Here is a 15,266-nt window from a genome sequence, read left to right as displayed (position 1 = left end):
AAAGTAAATAAAAATCCAATAAGAAATAGATAACATTACATTTTTTATATACATCCTGTAGAGATCCTTATAGATGGATTAGCAGCTCCCATTTCTATAAGTTTGGGACCACTTGTTTAGGTGATCATTTGTGGAAGATTTGGGTTAGACCATACAGCTTCTGAGGATCCTTCAAACTTTCAAGATGCCATGAGAGTAGCCTTTTAATAAATGTTAAACTGATGAATCATTGTTAGAACTCCTATCACAGATTAATGACCCACAACTCTTCCTTATTTCTCTCTACTCCTCTGCATTCATTTCCCTTAGCTCACTTTCCCTTTACTGTGAAATTAAATCCACTCTGTCTAGTTTGGGGGGATTTTCATCTAAATCTGTGGCTAGGGTCATTCTTAAACAATCTGTTTAACCCACTAAGCTACCTTTCCAACCAGACAAATCTCTCTCTGTCCCAAAAGCTACTGAGGGAGGAGTAAAAAATTATCAACACGAAAAATGGCAGAACAAATTTCTTTACATGAATGTAATGGAATAAATTGGGGAAGATTTGTATGAAATGATATGAAATAAAGCCCCCAAAACACACAACTACTACATAAAAGATGATAACAGCTGATATTTGGATTTGCAAAGTACCTAACCTAATAATTTCATTTCATCTCCTTCAACAATTTTGTAAGCTGAACACTGTATGTATCACCCCCATTTTGTGGATAAGAAAACTGAGGCTCTGCTAGATTTATGTGACTTGCAGATAGTTTTAGAATTGGTGTCAGAGACAGAAACCAAACTCAATCCCTATATCATTGCCTCTTATAAGGTAACACTGAAAGGCAAGAGCACTCAGGTTAAAAAAAAAAAAAAAAGCATGGATAATGTTAAGAAAAATGAATAAGATTAAAGCATCCATCCTTCTTTTCTATTATTAGCTATAAAAATAGAATGTGATATGTACTGTCAGTTCCAGTTACTGTATTAAGTGATTTTTCTTAACTTTTTTTTTAATCTTTAGAAGATGTTCTTTAAGAAAAAGGATCGTTGAGGCAAGTAGATGGGCAGTGGATACAGCATTAGCCCTTTAGTCAGGAGGACCTGAGTTCAAATCCGATCTTAGACACTTAATACTTCCTAGCTGTGTCACGCTGGGCAAGTCACTTAACCCCAATTGCAGAAGAAGAAGATGAAAAAGGAGGAGGAGGAGGAGGAGGAGGAGGAGGAGGAGGAAGAGGAAGAGGAGGAGGAGAAAAAGAAAATGAAGAAAAGGAATTGTTTCACTCTATCATCAAGCATACTGCCTAGCATAAAGTCAGTGCTTAATAAATGCTTGTTGATTGATTGTTGTCTTGTTGTGCCAAAACAACCATTTTCCATACACCTGCCAAACTGCCTTCCTGTTCAGGAATTTGCCACCATCATTCAGCTGCTTTCTTGTTCTGGAAATTCCCTAAGTTCTTGGGGTCTTTCCCACCTGCACAATATCTCTCTACCAGGATGGTCCCCTTTTCCCTCTGTGAAGTTCCTTCCGGGATCTCCATTCCAGAGATAGTGAAGCCCAGCCAAGATTCTCTCTCATCCTGAATATGTTTTTTATTTTCCAGAGTTTGCTGCCACCTAGGAACCTTCCTTCCCTCTTCCTTTTTTGTCTTTTCTTCCCTCATTAGAACATATGCTCCTTGAAGAAAAGGTGATCCTTGTTTTGGTTTATATCTGTATCCTTAGTACTAGCACGGTGCCAGCAACACCAAAAGTGCCTAATAAATGCTTGCTACTGGCCTACCTGCTGGAGATGCTGAATCTAGATATTGGCTATGTTATTCTCACATTTGTACAATGACAGTTTTTTTATTGCCTCTAAGATAACACATACACTTTGATCTGACAATTAAAGCCCTCCTCAATCTGATTCCCACCTGCCTTTCTTCAGTCATCACATGGCTCTCCGAAAATTCTCTATTCTCATCAAACTGGCCTGCTCAATGCTTCCTCTAAATGATAGATTAGTTCTTGCCTCTGCTTTGCACAACTAGATTCTTATGTCTGGAGTGCTCCCCTCCTCACTATACTTCAAGCAATCCTTCAAAATACATTCTGAATTGTAAAAATCTGGCAGTTATACCCACAAGGAAATCAGATGTGTCAAGCACTACATTTAGGGGGAAGGGAATGAAAACTGGAAAAAAAAAAAGACATTGGATATCATGACTGAAGAAGGCACTGATGACTTCTAACATCAAGTCCATTAGAATGGCAGAAGTGAAGTCAGCAAAGTCTTGAAGAAACAAAAAAATTAGAGTTAGCACTAATAACTGGAGGAAAAATAGGGACACAATGACTGTAAGAATTGATAAGCAAATTGTGATACACAAAATAGTGCTATAAAAAATTATGAATATGAAGAATTCAGAAAAACCTGAGAATATCTGTATCAACTTATAAAAAACTAAGGCATAACAAGAACAATTTATACCAAGATTGCAATAATAAAATAGTTAATATTTACTTAATAGTTATTTACCTAGGCACTGTATAAAGTACTTTACAGTTGTTATTCCATTTGATCCTCACTTTGGGAGGGAGGTGCTATTATTATTCCCATTTTGTAGATGAGAAAACTGAGGCAAAGAAAGCTTAAGTAACTTGCTCAGGGTCACATAGCAAGTAAGCAGATCTTCCTGACTCCCAACACTCTCTGTCCATTTCACCATTTAGTATAAATGATAATACCACTGAAATAATTCAGAAGCATGATTAATGTAGTTAACAAGCATGACTTCATAAAACATAAAAAGGTGCAAGGAATAAAAGTGAAAAGAATGAAATAATTCCAAGTTACAATGAGTTTATATCCTAACTGAGAAAGCAAGCAAGTATACCTAAATATGTGTGTGTATGTGCCATAAATACATATATACACATATATTAAGTAATTAAATTCAAGATAGTTTGGGAAAGAAACTAGTGGCTAGGGAAATCAAATACAGATTTATGTAAAAGAAAGTGAATGATTTCAAAGCAGCAAAAGATTCAAAAAGAGAAAATAACTACTGAGTGGTAAGGAAGCATAGCATTGTAAATATCAAATAAAACTAGGGAAATATAACAATGGGTGATAAAGAATAAGATTTTAATTACATGCATACACAAGAAGATTATTCTTCATTAGGATAAGGCAGAGATAGAAAGTTGTTAAACAGGATTAAAATCTTCAATCAGGTACTTTCAAACACAGAGGACAGACACAAAAATAAGCCTAGAAAATCCAAGGGACATGTAGTATGTCCTGATTGACATAATCAGAAATCCCAAAATATAAACAGGATAAATGATGACCAAAAGGGATGAGTCACAAGTCCTAGAGTCCTATAAAGCCCCTAGAACCCAGGGAAAGTAGAAGCTTTGTGAGAGAATGTGAGAGAATCTCAGTTCTATTGGGCCATTTCCACTTGAAAGTCTTCAAAGATTCTTCATAGGAGAGACAAGGAAAAGTCTCAGAAGCTGTATTTAACATGTATCATATAGATAGCCAGTTATATCTTCTATGTAAAGAGTGCATTACTCTACTCCTGAGCCTTCAGGATCATTCCTTCAGAGTCTGCAACATCTGATGTAGTAAGCAGGACTTTTTGGTTTATTAAACAGAAAGAGAAAGAGTTAGGACTTCCTGGATTCCAGGATGACCAGACACAAGCACTGGGTATCTGATTGCTCAAAAACTGAAAGGCAGTATGGAAGAAGTCCTAATGGTGGGACAGAAGAGTGCTTTCTAAACCCAGAAGACATTAAGGAAGAAGGCAGAATGGAAGGAGCTTTGCTAAAAACACAGTCCCATGGATCTTCCTAATAATTACCAAAAAAATAAGAGAAGGAAATAGGTCTGAAATGTCAGTGAGAGTTAGGGAGAAGTCTCATCTGGCTGAGCAGCAGTGAGAAACTGCCTCTTCTGAGCTTGACCCTTCAGGAGATATAATTAAGGAGGAAATTCAAATCTCCTTGGAGTATAATGGAGACAAGAGAAGAGCTTGGCAGAGGGCAGACTCACCTGTTTAGGGTGGAGAGGAGGAGAATGGACCCCCAGCTTCGGGTCAGCTGGCCACATTCCCTCACAATCCTTTTTCCTAACATAGTCAGAGGCGCAACCCATGGTAGTGAACACACCAATCTCAAAAGTGGGTCAGAACCTTATCCACGTGCAGGAATTCTTAAGATACATTGTGAAAGAGTTAATTTAAGAATAAATAGTAATCTAGAAAATTCTATCTCACTTGATGCTGAGAATATACATAGAAAGAATAAGCAGGGTAGCTCCTGGATGTTGCTGACCAAGGAGGAATCTAAGTAACTAGGAACAATAGCCCCAAATTCCCTCTTCCAGGATTAAGGAGCCACCATGACACTACTGGGAGCTCAGGGTGACTCAGTCCCTGAGCCACACCTCCAAATTAGATGAAAAGCAATGGTCCTTCTTTAACTGAACATAGGAAATCTTTAGTACAAGACCAGGAAAGCCAGAGCATCAATATAGATATGCTGACAGTGAGTATTTGGGATCTCTTACAGAGATTGGGATGTTCAGACTATTCCAGGGGGAGAGAAAAGAAGGAATCTATGGCTATGTCCAAGTCCCTATGGGATCATCAGTACTAAACAGTATAAAACTGTGGGAGAAGAGGAGGAGATGGGGAATAGTAACAGATTTCAGCCTTTATTACTGAGATGATCTGACAGCCCTGCAGCTCTGTAAGGCCTGCTTCATAAAGGTTCTTGAGTGCATCTTCATGGAGGACCACAGGAAGCTGTTATTCAATAAGCATCCTTAGAATAGCAACTGCTCCATTGTGCTAAGTAGGCTCTATATTAGCCTCATCTTGGTGTCCAAATGATCACTGTGCCAAATATTGTGGCCTGCCATAGGGCTCAATGGAAAAAACTTTGGGACAATGACTTCAATAAGGAAAAGGATAAAATGAACCCACGACAAATCATTCTAATAAAAACAACAATAATAATCAATAAAAGATTAAGACAATTAATGATAAATAATTAAGTACAAGTATATAAAATAATTTAAGTATTCACATTCTGCCTACTGCCAACAAAGTTTAAGAACCAAATCTTCAGTCATGATTTTCAATTCTAATAAATTGTTTCAGTATAGTAAACATAGAAATAATTATACTCATTGATCCAATAATTCCATAATTATAATCACCCTAAAAGTAATTTTTTAAAAACTGTAAAATCTATTTAAAACTACATAATGGGCAGCTAGGTGGTGCAGTAGATAAAGCACCAGCCCTGAAGTCAGGAAGACCTGAGTTCAAATCTGGCTTCAAACACTTAACACTTACTAGCGTATGATCCTGGGCAAGTCACTTAACCCCAATTGCCAAGGCAAAACAAAACAAAACAAAAAAACCCTATATAACTTGCAATATGAAAAACTGAAAATTAAATGGGTGTCCAAGGATAAGAGAATGGCTGGATAAACTGTAATTTATATCAAATAAAATGAAAAGCAAAGAATGATAAATATGGGAATATCAAATAATATAGAACATCTTATATGAATTTATATGAAGCTAATAAATCAGAAATAGAATATCTATACTAATTGTGACCATATAAAAGAAAAAAATTTTTATACAAAATAGGGATTAGCAGAGATTAGAGACACAAAATTGAACAATTAAAAAATAATAGCATACTGAAAAAAAAATTTAATGTAGTTTTCTCATACATTTAACCAGTTTTTCTTTTGATTAAAGTTCAGTAATAATTGAACCTTATTCAGTTTGATAAACTATAAAATAAATAAGGCATGGCGAGCATAAAAAACTTTGTTATGGTTTTTCAGCATACGTATCTCTCACAAGGTAGGAGTTTTTTCCTTAGATTTCATCCCAGTAGTTTAATTTAAGACTTTTTCTTCTTATTTATGTTTGAGAAGACATAAAGAATACCTAATTATAATTCTGGAATAACGATCAATAATATTTGGAAATCATGGAAATAAAAATAGTACTTGAGGCTAGATATAAAAAATGGACAAGATTTCTAAAAATGGGTAAAAGATGGATTTTAGAGACCACAAAGCAGAGAGGCAGCAAGGAGGTATAGTAGAGAGAGTGCTAGAAAAACTGAGTTCAAATTCTGCTTTAGCTCTTCCTTAAAAATGTGACCCTAGACAAGTAACTTATCCTTTGCCTCAATTTCCTTATGTGAAAAATGAGAATGATTATAATAACATCTATTTCACAAAGTTGTGGAGAATTAAATAAGATAATGGGCTTTGCAAACCTTAAAGTGCTATATAAATGCTATTATTATTATAATTCTCATAAAATTCTACAGTAGGTTATTTTTTTTTTTTTGCTAAGGCAATTGGGGTTAAGTGACTTGTCTAGGGTCATACAGCTAGGAAGTGTTAAGTGTCTAAGACAGATTTGGACCCCTCCTGACTTCAGGGCTGATGCTCAATCCATTGCACCACCTAGCTGTCCTGCATTAGTAATTTAAAAACAAGTTATGCCAAATTAAGCTCATTTCTTTTTTTTTTTTTTTTTTGATAGGTTGACTACAATGGTAGAATAGAGTAAGCTTTTGTGTTGTGTGGTTTTTGACTTTTAGGAAGCTACTAAACAAATTCTGTCATTAAATCATAGTGGACAAATTAGGGAAATGTGGACTAGTTTAGAGGTCCCACGGGCCAGAGGTGAGTTTGCAAAATCACAAAGTGAAGTCTGAAACATATTAAAACATAATTGGGAAATGTTTAATAAATCAATAAAAATACAGTACAAAATAATGTAAATTTGTGGTTTTCTAGGTCAATATGTAGCCCAAGGAGAATTATTTCTATTTGAATTTGAAATCACCAATTAGATGATAGCAAATTACAGTGCATTTAGAGCTAGACAAACCATATCCAAAGAAAGTGATTCTTTAAACTCTTCATTTGACAATTGTCTTTGTAAAGTTCAATGTTTAAAAAAAAACAAAACAAACAAAAAAAAAACCTGTATAGTTTACACAAAGGAGCAGGAGCAGCTTAATAATACAAAGTAAAAGTCTTTCTCCCCAGCTATTACACATTATACATGCCAATACCATATTATTTATTTTAAAAGAGGACTGTAGGGCTGACTCTTATTTAGTGTGCATGAAATCAGACTTCTACTTCTATTCCAATATTCCCATACAATCTGCATTTGTGATGCAGATGTCAGTCCCTAAACAGAGTGCTGAATATGCCTAACTATTGAAATTAACCTAGTCTTTTATAATTCAAGGCAGTGTGGTATGGCAGACACAGGGCCAGCCTTAAGTCAATAAGACCTAGGTTCAAGTCTTAACTCTGATACATGCCACTAGCTCTGTGACTGTGGGCAAATTATTTAATACCTTAGTGACCAGATAACATACTAAGATTATAAATCACAGATAAATGACTAAACTCCATCAGCGGAGAAGGTTTTTATATTAAAAGGTCCTTAATCAATAAAACCAAAAATCTTAAAAAAAAAAATCCAAAAAACCTCATGGTATATTCCTGTTATTTTTCAGAGTATGATCAGAAGTAAGGTTCCAGACTTGGAGAGTTTTGAGTTCTTCTATTCATAAGCTTTGTGTTAATGGCCATATCACTTTATTTTTCTGAGCTTCATCTTTCTCATGAGTAAAATGGAAATAATATTTGCAATGCCAACTTCTCAGAGATGTTGTAAGGAATGTGTTGTTAATCACTGAGGTTAAGATGCTTTGATGATAATAAATGGGTTGAGTGATAAGAAGGCAAAGAAGGCTGGCATCTAAAGGGAGAATTCAAAGATAAAGGGCAAATACCATGTTGAAGACCATTAAGGTGGTACGGAGCCTTCTGCTGCTGAAGTATCTCAGATGAAGAAAGGTTGATGGCAAGTAGAAAAGACAAACCCCCAAGCTGCTGCCAGGATTCTTATTCCTCTGAGAAGGTTCTTTCCTGTCTTTGTACACAGATGAGGATCTGAAGATAAGCATCACAACAAAATGAAAATTGAATAGCAAATTGTCATTCAATCAAAATTTCAAAGAACAAATGTTTCCTATAAGTGCATACAAAGGGAGCAAGTAGTTGATTCTGTTAACTCCTCAGAAGAACAGTGTGGAAAGACAGTGAGCAAAACTAATCACAATGTCTAGCTATTCGTCCCCAGGAAAATAAATATAAATAAAAAATATGAAATAACAAAGAGCAAGACTTTGCCTTTTAATAAGTGTAAAAACTATTTCTGACTTCCTTATTTCTCTCAATTTTTAGTATCTTCTGAAGGAAACTATATATATTTTATCAAGGGTTCAATATTTTTGTCACAAACACCTTTGGCAATCTAGTGAAGCCTAGATATCTTCTCAGAATAATATTTTTAAATGTATAAAATGAAAAACATAGGTTACAAATAAAAACACTAATACTGAAATATTTATGAAATTAACCCCCAAAAGTATACAGACTATAGATCAAAAAATCTAATCTACATTCTACTCATCTATATAACTTCAAATCAGTCACACAATCAAAAAATGTTAAGAACCAGAATGGTCCTTAGAAAGCATCTAATCCAACCCCTGCATGCTGTAGATCAAGCAAACACACACCAGAAATCATGAAACTTGCCATTTTAAGTGGAATTGTAGTTATCCTCTTAAGAGACTAAAAATTCCATAAGGGTAGGGATTCTAGAATCATGATGTAGGATTTGAAGGAACCTCAGAAGACATGCAGTTCAAACCTTTTTTTTTTTAATAGAAGAAACAGAGGTCCAGAGATGTTAAGTCACTTGCCCAAGGTCTCACAGGTAGTAAGTATTAATGTTTTATCTAGCAAAAGATGGAAATTATTAATGGATTATTAAAAACTAAGCAATGCTAAGCAAAGTTATGAAAGCTGCCTAAGGTGATTCTAGATAACTAGAACAAGAAAAAACAGATGATATGGTATGGAGAGATCCTGCTACCTCCAATGTAGTAACAGTGAATGAACATGAGTGCAAGATATATACCAGATGCTTTCAGAGAAAATGTAGTGAATGATGTTAATTGTCCCTCCCCCCTCTATTTTCCAACTGAATGAATTACTAGAAAAAATAAAGTGTGTTTACTGCAAGGGATGTGCATGGTGATAGATGAGGTTGATAACCAGCAGAAAATAATCCTTTACGAACAGTTGTGGAACAACCAGTAGATGACAAAAGGTAAGAGAGGGAAGGGGGAGGGGGAGGACGAGAGGAGAAGGAGGAGGGATAAAAGGAGGAGGGAGAGGAGATAGTCTTCCACTCCTCCGCTCCTCAAAAGGCTGTACAACTCAGCAAAATAACGGTTTGGTCATGTATACTTATTGTGTATCTAATTTATATTTTAATATATTTAACATCTACTGGTCATCCTGCCATCTGGGGGAGGGGGTGGGGGGGTAAGAGGTGAAAAATTGGAACAAGAGGTTTGGCAATTGTTAATGCTGTAAAGTTACCCATGCATATAATCTGTAAATAAAAAGCTATAATTTAAAAAAAAAAAAAAAAAAAAAAAAAAGGCTGTACAACTGCCCCAGAAGACCTCCCGCCTAAAACTGAAAGTGACGATGGATAGTGTTTCATTTTAGATCCGTTACTTTTCTTCCTTTAAGTAAACCTTACCTCTGTCACGCCGACAACCGCAGGCTTACAACCGGGGGCCGGTCCAGGGACACGGAGGGAAAACACGCAGCGCACTCCCGGCGAGGGCCTCGGGCTCCCACTTTTAGGTGACGGCGCTAAAACCGGGGATTCTGTTCTCTCCCAGCCGGTCAGACGCTGGTCCCGCCCCGCCCCCCTCCCCGCAGCACAGGCCTCGGCCTCGGAGCGCACGCGCCTCGGGCGGCCGCGTCTCTGCTCCCTAGGGGGCCACGGGACCGCACGGAGCCGCTACCCTTCGGCCGACAGCCAGCGAGGACCTTAGGGAAGGGCTCTCAGCCTGGGGCAGTGCAGGGAGCCCCGGATCTGGCTCCAGATCTCGCCACCGTCCCTTAACGTGTGTGTGTGTGTGTGTGTGTGAGTGAGTGAGAACTTGGGCAAGTCACTCCCCCTGGCCGGGCCTCAGTGGCATCGGTAAGACAGGGTGGGTAGCCTAGACCTCTAAGGTCCCTCCGGGATCCACTTCGAGCAAGCCGCGATCATTCCCAGATGCGGAAACTGCAATTCAGGCAGCGGAAGGGCCCCTGGCGGGACCCCTCGGAATCCCTAACTTTCCGGCCACAGCAGCTGCGGGAGAGGAGAGCCGCGGAGAGGCTCTCTGTCAGGCCGGCTCAGGCCGGGAGACCCCGCCTTCTCAGGCCCGGACTCGCTCACCTGCCGGAACCCGAGCCGCGGCCGCGGACAGGAAGTGCGCCCGCACCGCTCCGCCCACCGCCGCCACACTTCCGGGGAAGCTCTAGGAAGGCGGGAGGACTCCGCGTCTCTTTTTTTTTTTTTTTGGCTGGTACCGGGAAGGAGAAGGAGGCTTTCTTAAGTTCTTAACACAATTTGATTCGATTCGATTCAGTTCAACAGGAATTGCTTAAATGCTTATTATGGGCATTCTTTTTTTTTTCTTATATAAATAATAGTTTATCAATTTGGTTGGTCTTAAAACTTTTTTTGTTTTATTTTCTTAATTTCATTGTTCTTTTGTATTATTAAGCTTAGATTTAATTCATTTTAACCATCTGCCCTATGCAAGTCATTTCACTATATGTTGGGGCGTACCTCGCTATACTGGGCATCCGCCACTATGGATCTGTAATCGCATCAGTGCGGACATCACCCAAGAGATACAGCCTGTTCGATTTGGTCCATATCCTCCCACAAAGCGGGAGTACTTGAGGCTAGATATAAAAAATGGACAAGATTTCTAAAAATGGGTAAAAGATGGGTTCTAGAGACCACAAAGCAGAGAGGCAGCAAGGAGGTATAGTAGAGAGAGTGCTAGAGTATCCTCCCACAAAGGCACTGCTCAGCGTGCGGGGACCTCCTTATTTGTTTGACGTTATTGGATGCCATTGGAGGACTGAGACTTTTTTTTTTATTTCTTCCTTTATTATTCCTACATTTAGGGTAAAAAAAAAAGTCAATATTTATATGATTCCATTCCTTCAGTTATATGACCACTTTGGGATTACTGGACAAGAATTTCACATTTAAACTACTAAACACAAATTAATGTTGATAGCTGAAAAATCATGCAATTGTTAGCATTCTTCACTTCGTTTCCTGCCAATCTGTAATATAGATGTGGAAATGGACCACATAGAACTAGACTATTTTGTATTTTTCTTTGGTCATTGGGCTGTAAATGGCTAGAGAATTTATCCCAGAAGAGTCAGTCTAGTGATAATCAATCTCTCCATTCTTGCCTGAATATTAAATTAATATTTATCCTATTATCTGGATAATATTGGAAGCCTTTCTTATTAAAGGACTCTAAGAGCCCAAGAAAGTTTTTCTAATGTGGAAGCTCATGAACTTCCATCTGTGTGTTTTGTCAACAGGAAATCACAACTTCACAAAACATATGCAAAAAACTGGGTTTATTATAAGAAAAATGAACATGCCTGTGGAATCCTATTCAAAGGCAAAGAATTCACAATCCAAATAGAAGCTTGCAAATTTATGACAATCTAACATAGGAAGGAGGAGAAAGCAGAAATTTCCTATATGGGAGTTGCATGAGAGAAGGAAAGGAACAGTAGGGGTGAAAAAAGGATGAGGATATGAGGGTCTGACTATCTACAAGGATCCCAGAGGAACAAATAGTTTCTCAGCCTAGTGCAAACTGACTGGAACCTATCTTGACTCTCAAGGACATACAGGGAATTCAGCTTGGGGTACAAACAATATACCACATCAACTGGTGGTGAAAAGGCTTTGTCCTTGACATGTCCAGAGTTGTTAGTTTGTTTGTTTGTTTTTGCACACTCTGGGTCCAGTATTTCTGGAAAATATGGCAACTCAAAAAGATAAGTTCAAGGAGTCCCTTAAAGATAGCTTCCTGTCATTATCAGTTGATTCCGGTTAATTAGTCAAAATTAATTACCTTTTAGGATGGAATATTTTACTATATCAGTATACTTAATACAGTTGGTGCAATACATTGTTTCCAAAAAGTCTTTGTTACACTCTCTTTCTAGTACATGCAGAGTCCAGGAGAGAGGGAGCTCAAGCTTAGAAAGAACATGGCAGTTAAATCACAACTGCTCCGATTCTGAGGTTTTTTGGTCCTCAAGGGTCTTCCCTTGTTTTATCTGTAAACAAATATTAATTTAAGTTTACTTAAATGGATAAGGAAAGCGTTTATGACTAAACAAGAGATTGAAAGGATGGCAGCAGGTAAAATGGAAAACTTTGATCACGTGAAATTGAAAAAGCTTTTCCAAAAACAAACAAACAATGCAGCCAGAATTAGAAGGAAAGGAGAAAACTGGGGAGAAATTCCTTAACAAGTTTCTCTGACAATGATCCCACTTCTTAAGTATATAGGGAATTGAGCCACATTTATAAAAGAGTGATTTCCCACTTGATTAACTCAGCATCAGAAAAGTCATGCTGGAGACAAATCTAATGAATGTTAAAAAAAAAAAAATTCAGTCACTATTCATGACTTTTTGACATCAAGAGAGTTTATACTGTAGAAAAGCCATTTAAATTAAATGAATGTGGAAATAAATGCTTTGGGTAGAAAATCGGTCTTTAGTGAACACCAAAAGATTCATACTGGAGAAAAGTCATTTATGAATGGAATAATTGTGGGACCTCCTTCAATCAGAGCTCCATTCTTTTTTTTTTTTTTAATTTTTTTATTATAGCTTTTTATTTACAAGATATAAACATGGATAATTTTTCAGCATTGACAATTGCAAAATCTTTTGTTCCAATTTTTCCACTCCTCCCCACCCCCTCCCCCAGATGGCAGGTTGACCAATACATGTTAAATATGTTAAACTATAATTTAAATACAATATATGTATACATGTCCATACAGTTATTTTGCTGTACAAAAAACAATCGGACTTTGAAAGAGTGTACAATTAACCTGTGAAGGAAATCAAAAATGCAGGCGGGCAAAAATATAGGGATTGGGAATTCTATGTAGTGGTTCATAGTCATCTCCCAGAGTTCTTTCCCTGGGTGTAGCTGGTTCAATTCATTACTGCTCTATTGGAACTAATTTAGTTCATCTCATTGTTGAAGATGGCCAGGTCCATCAGAATTGATCATCATATAGTATTGTTGTTGAAGTATATAATGATCTCCTGGTCCTGCTCATTTCACTCATTATCAGTTTGTGTAAGTCTCTCCAGGCTTTTCTGAAATCATCCTGCTGGTCATTTCTTACAGAACAATAATATTCCATAATATTCATATACCACAATTTATTCAGCCATTCTCCAGTTGATGGGCATCCACTCAGTTTCCAGTTTCTGGCCACTACAAAGAGGGCTGCCACAAACATTCTTGCACATACAGGTCCCTTTCCCTTCTTTAAGATCAGACCTCCATTCTTATCCAGCCTGAAAGAATTCATAGTAGAGAGGAAACCTTATCTGTGTAATGAGTATTGAAAAGCTTTCAACTCCAGGGGAAGCTTTCACCAACACATGAGAATTCTAGTGGAAAGAAACCTTATAAATAGGATGAGAAAGCTTTCAATTAAATGTCATCCCTCAATAAGCATCAAAATGTCACAAATCATCAAATACACAAAGTCCCTTATTTCAATCATGTCAGGTCCTCTGCAGTTGGGGCGCAAAACTGTGAGTTAGGTCTGTGGTCATTTATGACTCAGCCTCTGCTTACAGAGCTGCAGGGCTCAAGACAGTTGTGCTGTCCATTCAGAGAGGCAAACCGCTCCAGGGGAGAAGGGTGAGGCTTGGAGTAGCTCTACCTGTCCCTGCCCAGACAGGGCTGTAGAAAGGATCAGATTTCTGAGCACATTTACAGTTAGACCAAGACAGACAAACTTTTAGAGGCCCAATATCAAACTACAAGGTCCTTTTAAGTACACTGAAATACTAATTAAGAACCTGGGGTAATAGGAGTGGAGAAACAGATCAGAGAGACTGCCAGTCCCAAGACAGGTATCCGATTTCTGGTTGTTTCTAAAAAATAACCCCCAAAACCGAGTCTGCCAGGGCAATTCCAACAGAATAAGGGATTTCAAAGTTAAAGCATAACCAGCAAATCATAGCCCAGTAAATTTAAGCAAGGAGTAAAACATGAAAAGGACTGTTTAAAGGACTTCTAATTAAATCTGAACTAGTAAGATAGGGGGTAGGGCAGAAGTACCTAAGAAAATAAGAAAAATCCCCAATTTCCTATTTCTTCCTCCCTTTTTTTTTCTCACGGAAAGGAATTATCAAATAACCATCCCACATATAAATCATATACATATGCATATACATAACATACTAAAAGTCCCTCAAATATAACAGCAATAATTACACAAGTTTAACAATTTCCATCCCAAGTCTTAAACACACAGTAATACAGTTAAAATTTCTAACAATTCAACCACTTTCCCACTCCCCCATATCAGTCCAAATGACATCAGGAGAAGGGACAATGGTTTCCTCAAAAGTTGCTTTCTGTTGAAAATGGGCGAAGATGCTCAGTCCAGAGGGGGGATGGGTGTGGTATGGCGTGTTGACAATCAAAGCTAAGTCCCAGAAGTAAGTCAATGTATCTGTAATTTGACCAAATCTAGCAACAAAAACAAATCTAAGCAAGGTTAGAAGAGTCTGAGATGGAAAGACTGGTCCACAAGCACTGCTACAAGATGTGGCCACTCATTAGTTATAAACCTTAAAAAAAAAACTTGAATATCCAGACACAATATCTAGTAACCAATAGATGACCAGACTAAATACTTATTTGCTCAAGTATTTAGGATATAATGATTACAGATAATCAGATTGGAAACAGCAAGGTATGACATAATAGAATTGCATTAACAATTTCTTATTGACCATTGCTCTGATTATAGAAATCAGTTACAGGAGGAAATATGCAATGACATATTAAGTACAAACCCAAGAAATTTTACCTCTATTAACAAATCCTAAACAAATTTACCATAACCTTATATTTACACAAATCAATTTGCTGCTTTTAGCCAAGAACCAGGTAGCTACGACTTGATTTTTAAAAAGTCTGTAACAGTTTAGAGCACTGGTTCTCAAACTTTTGTTCTCAGTATCTTCGTGTTAAAAAACTATCGAG

General features: G+C 37.4%; 1 protein-coding gene across 3 annotated transcripts in view; it reads right to left on the bottom strand.

Moving 5' to 3' along the window:
• Positions 1–10,440, bottom strand: part of LOC100913746 (zinc finger protein 883) — a 57,180-nt gene extending 46,740 nt beyond the window's left edge. For 2 of the 3 annotated variants that reach the window (XM_031947309.1, XM_023496684.2), the window contains exons 1-2: positions 9,672–10,433; positions 7,843–8,002 (exon numbers count right to left, since the gene is read on the bottom strand). Coding sequence is in view for 2 of the 3 variants with exons in the window: in XM_023496684.2 (XP_023352452.1) it covers positions 7,843–7,857 (15 nt within the window). In the remaining variant the exon portion in view is untranslated. Of the gene's footprint in view, positions 1–7,842; positions 8,003–9,671 lie in introns of all 3 variants that reach the window. The other variant, XM_031947308.1, reaches the window with a different exon arrangement.
• Positions 10,441–15,266: the final 4,826 nt, after the last annotated feature.

This window comes from Sarcophilus harrisii, chromosome 1, assembly GCF_902635505.1.
Source record: "Sarcophilus harrisii chromosome 1, mSarHar1.11, whole genome shotgun sequence".
NCBI lineage: Eukaryota > Metazoa > Chordata > Mammalia > Dasyuromorphia > Dasyuridae > Sarcophilus > Sarcophilus harrisii.
Note: the sequence above shows the minus strand (reverse complement) of the source record. Positions and strands in the feature narration are given on the sequence as shown.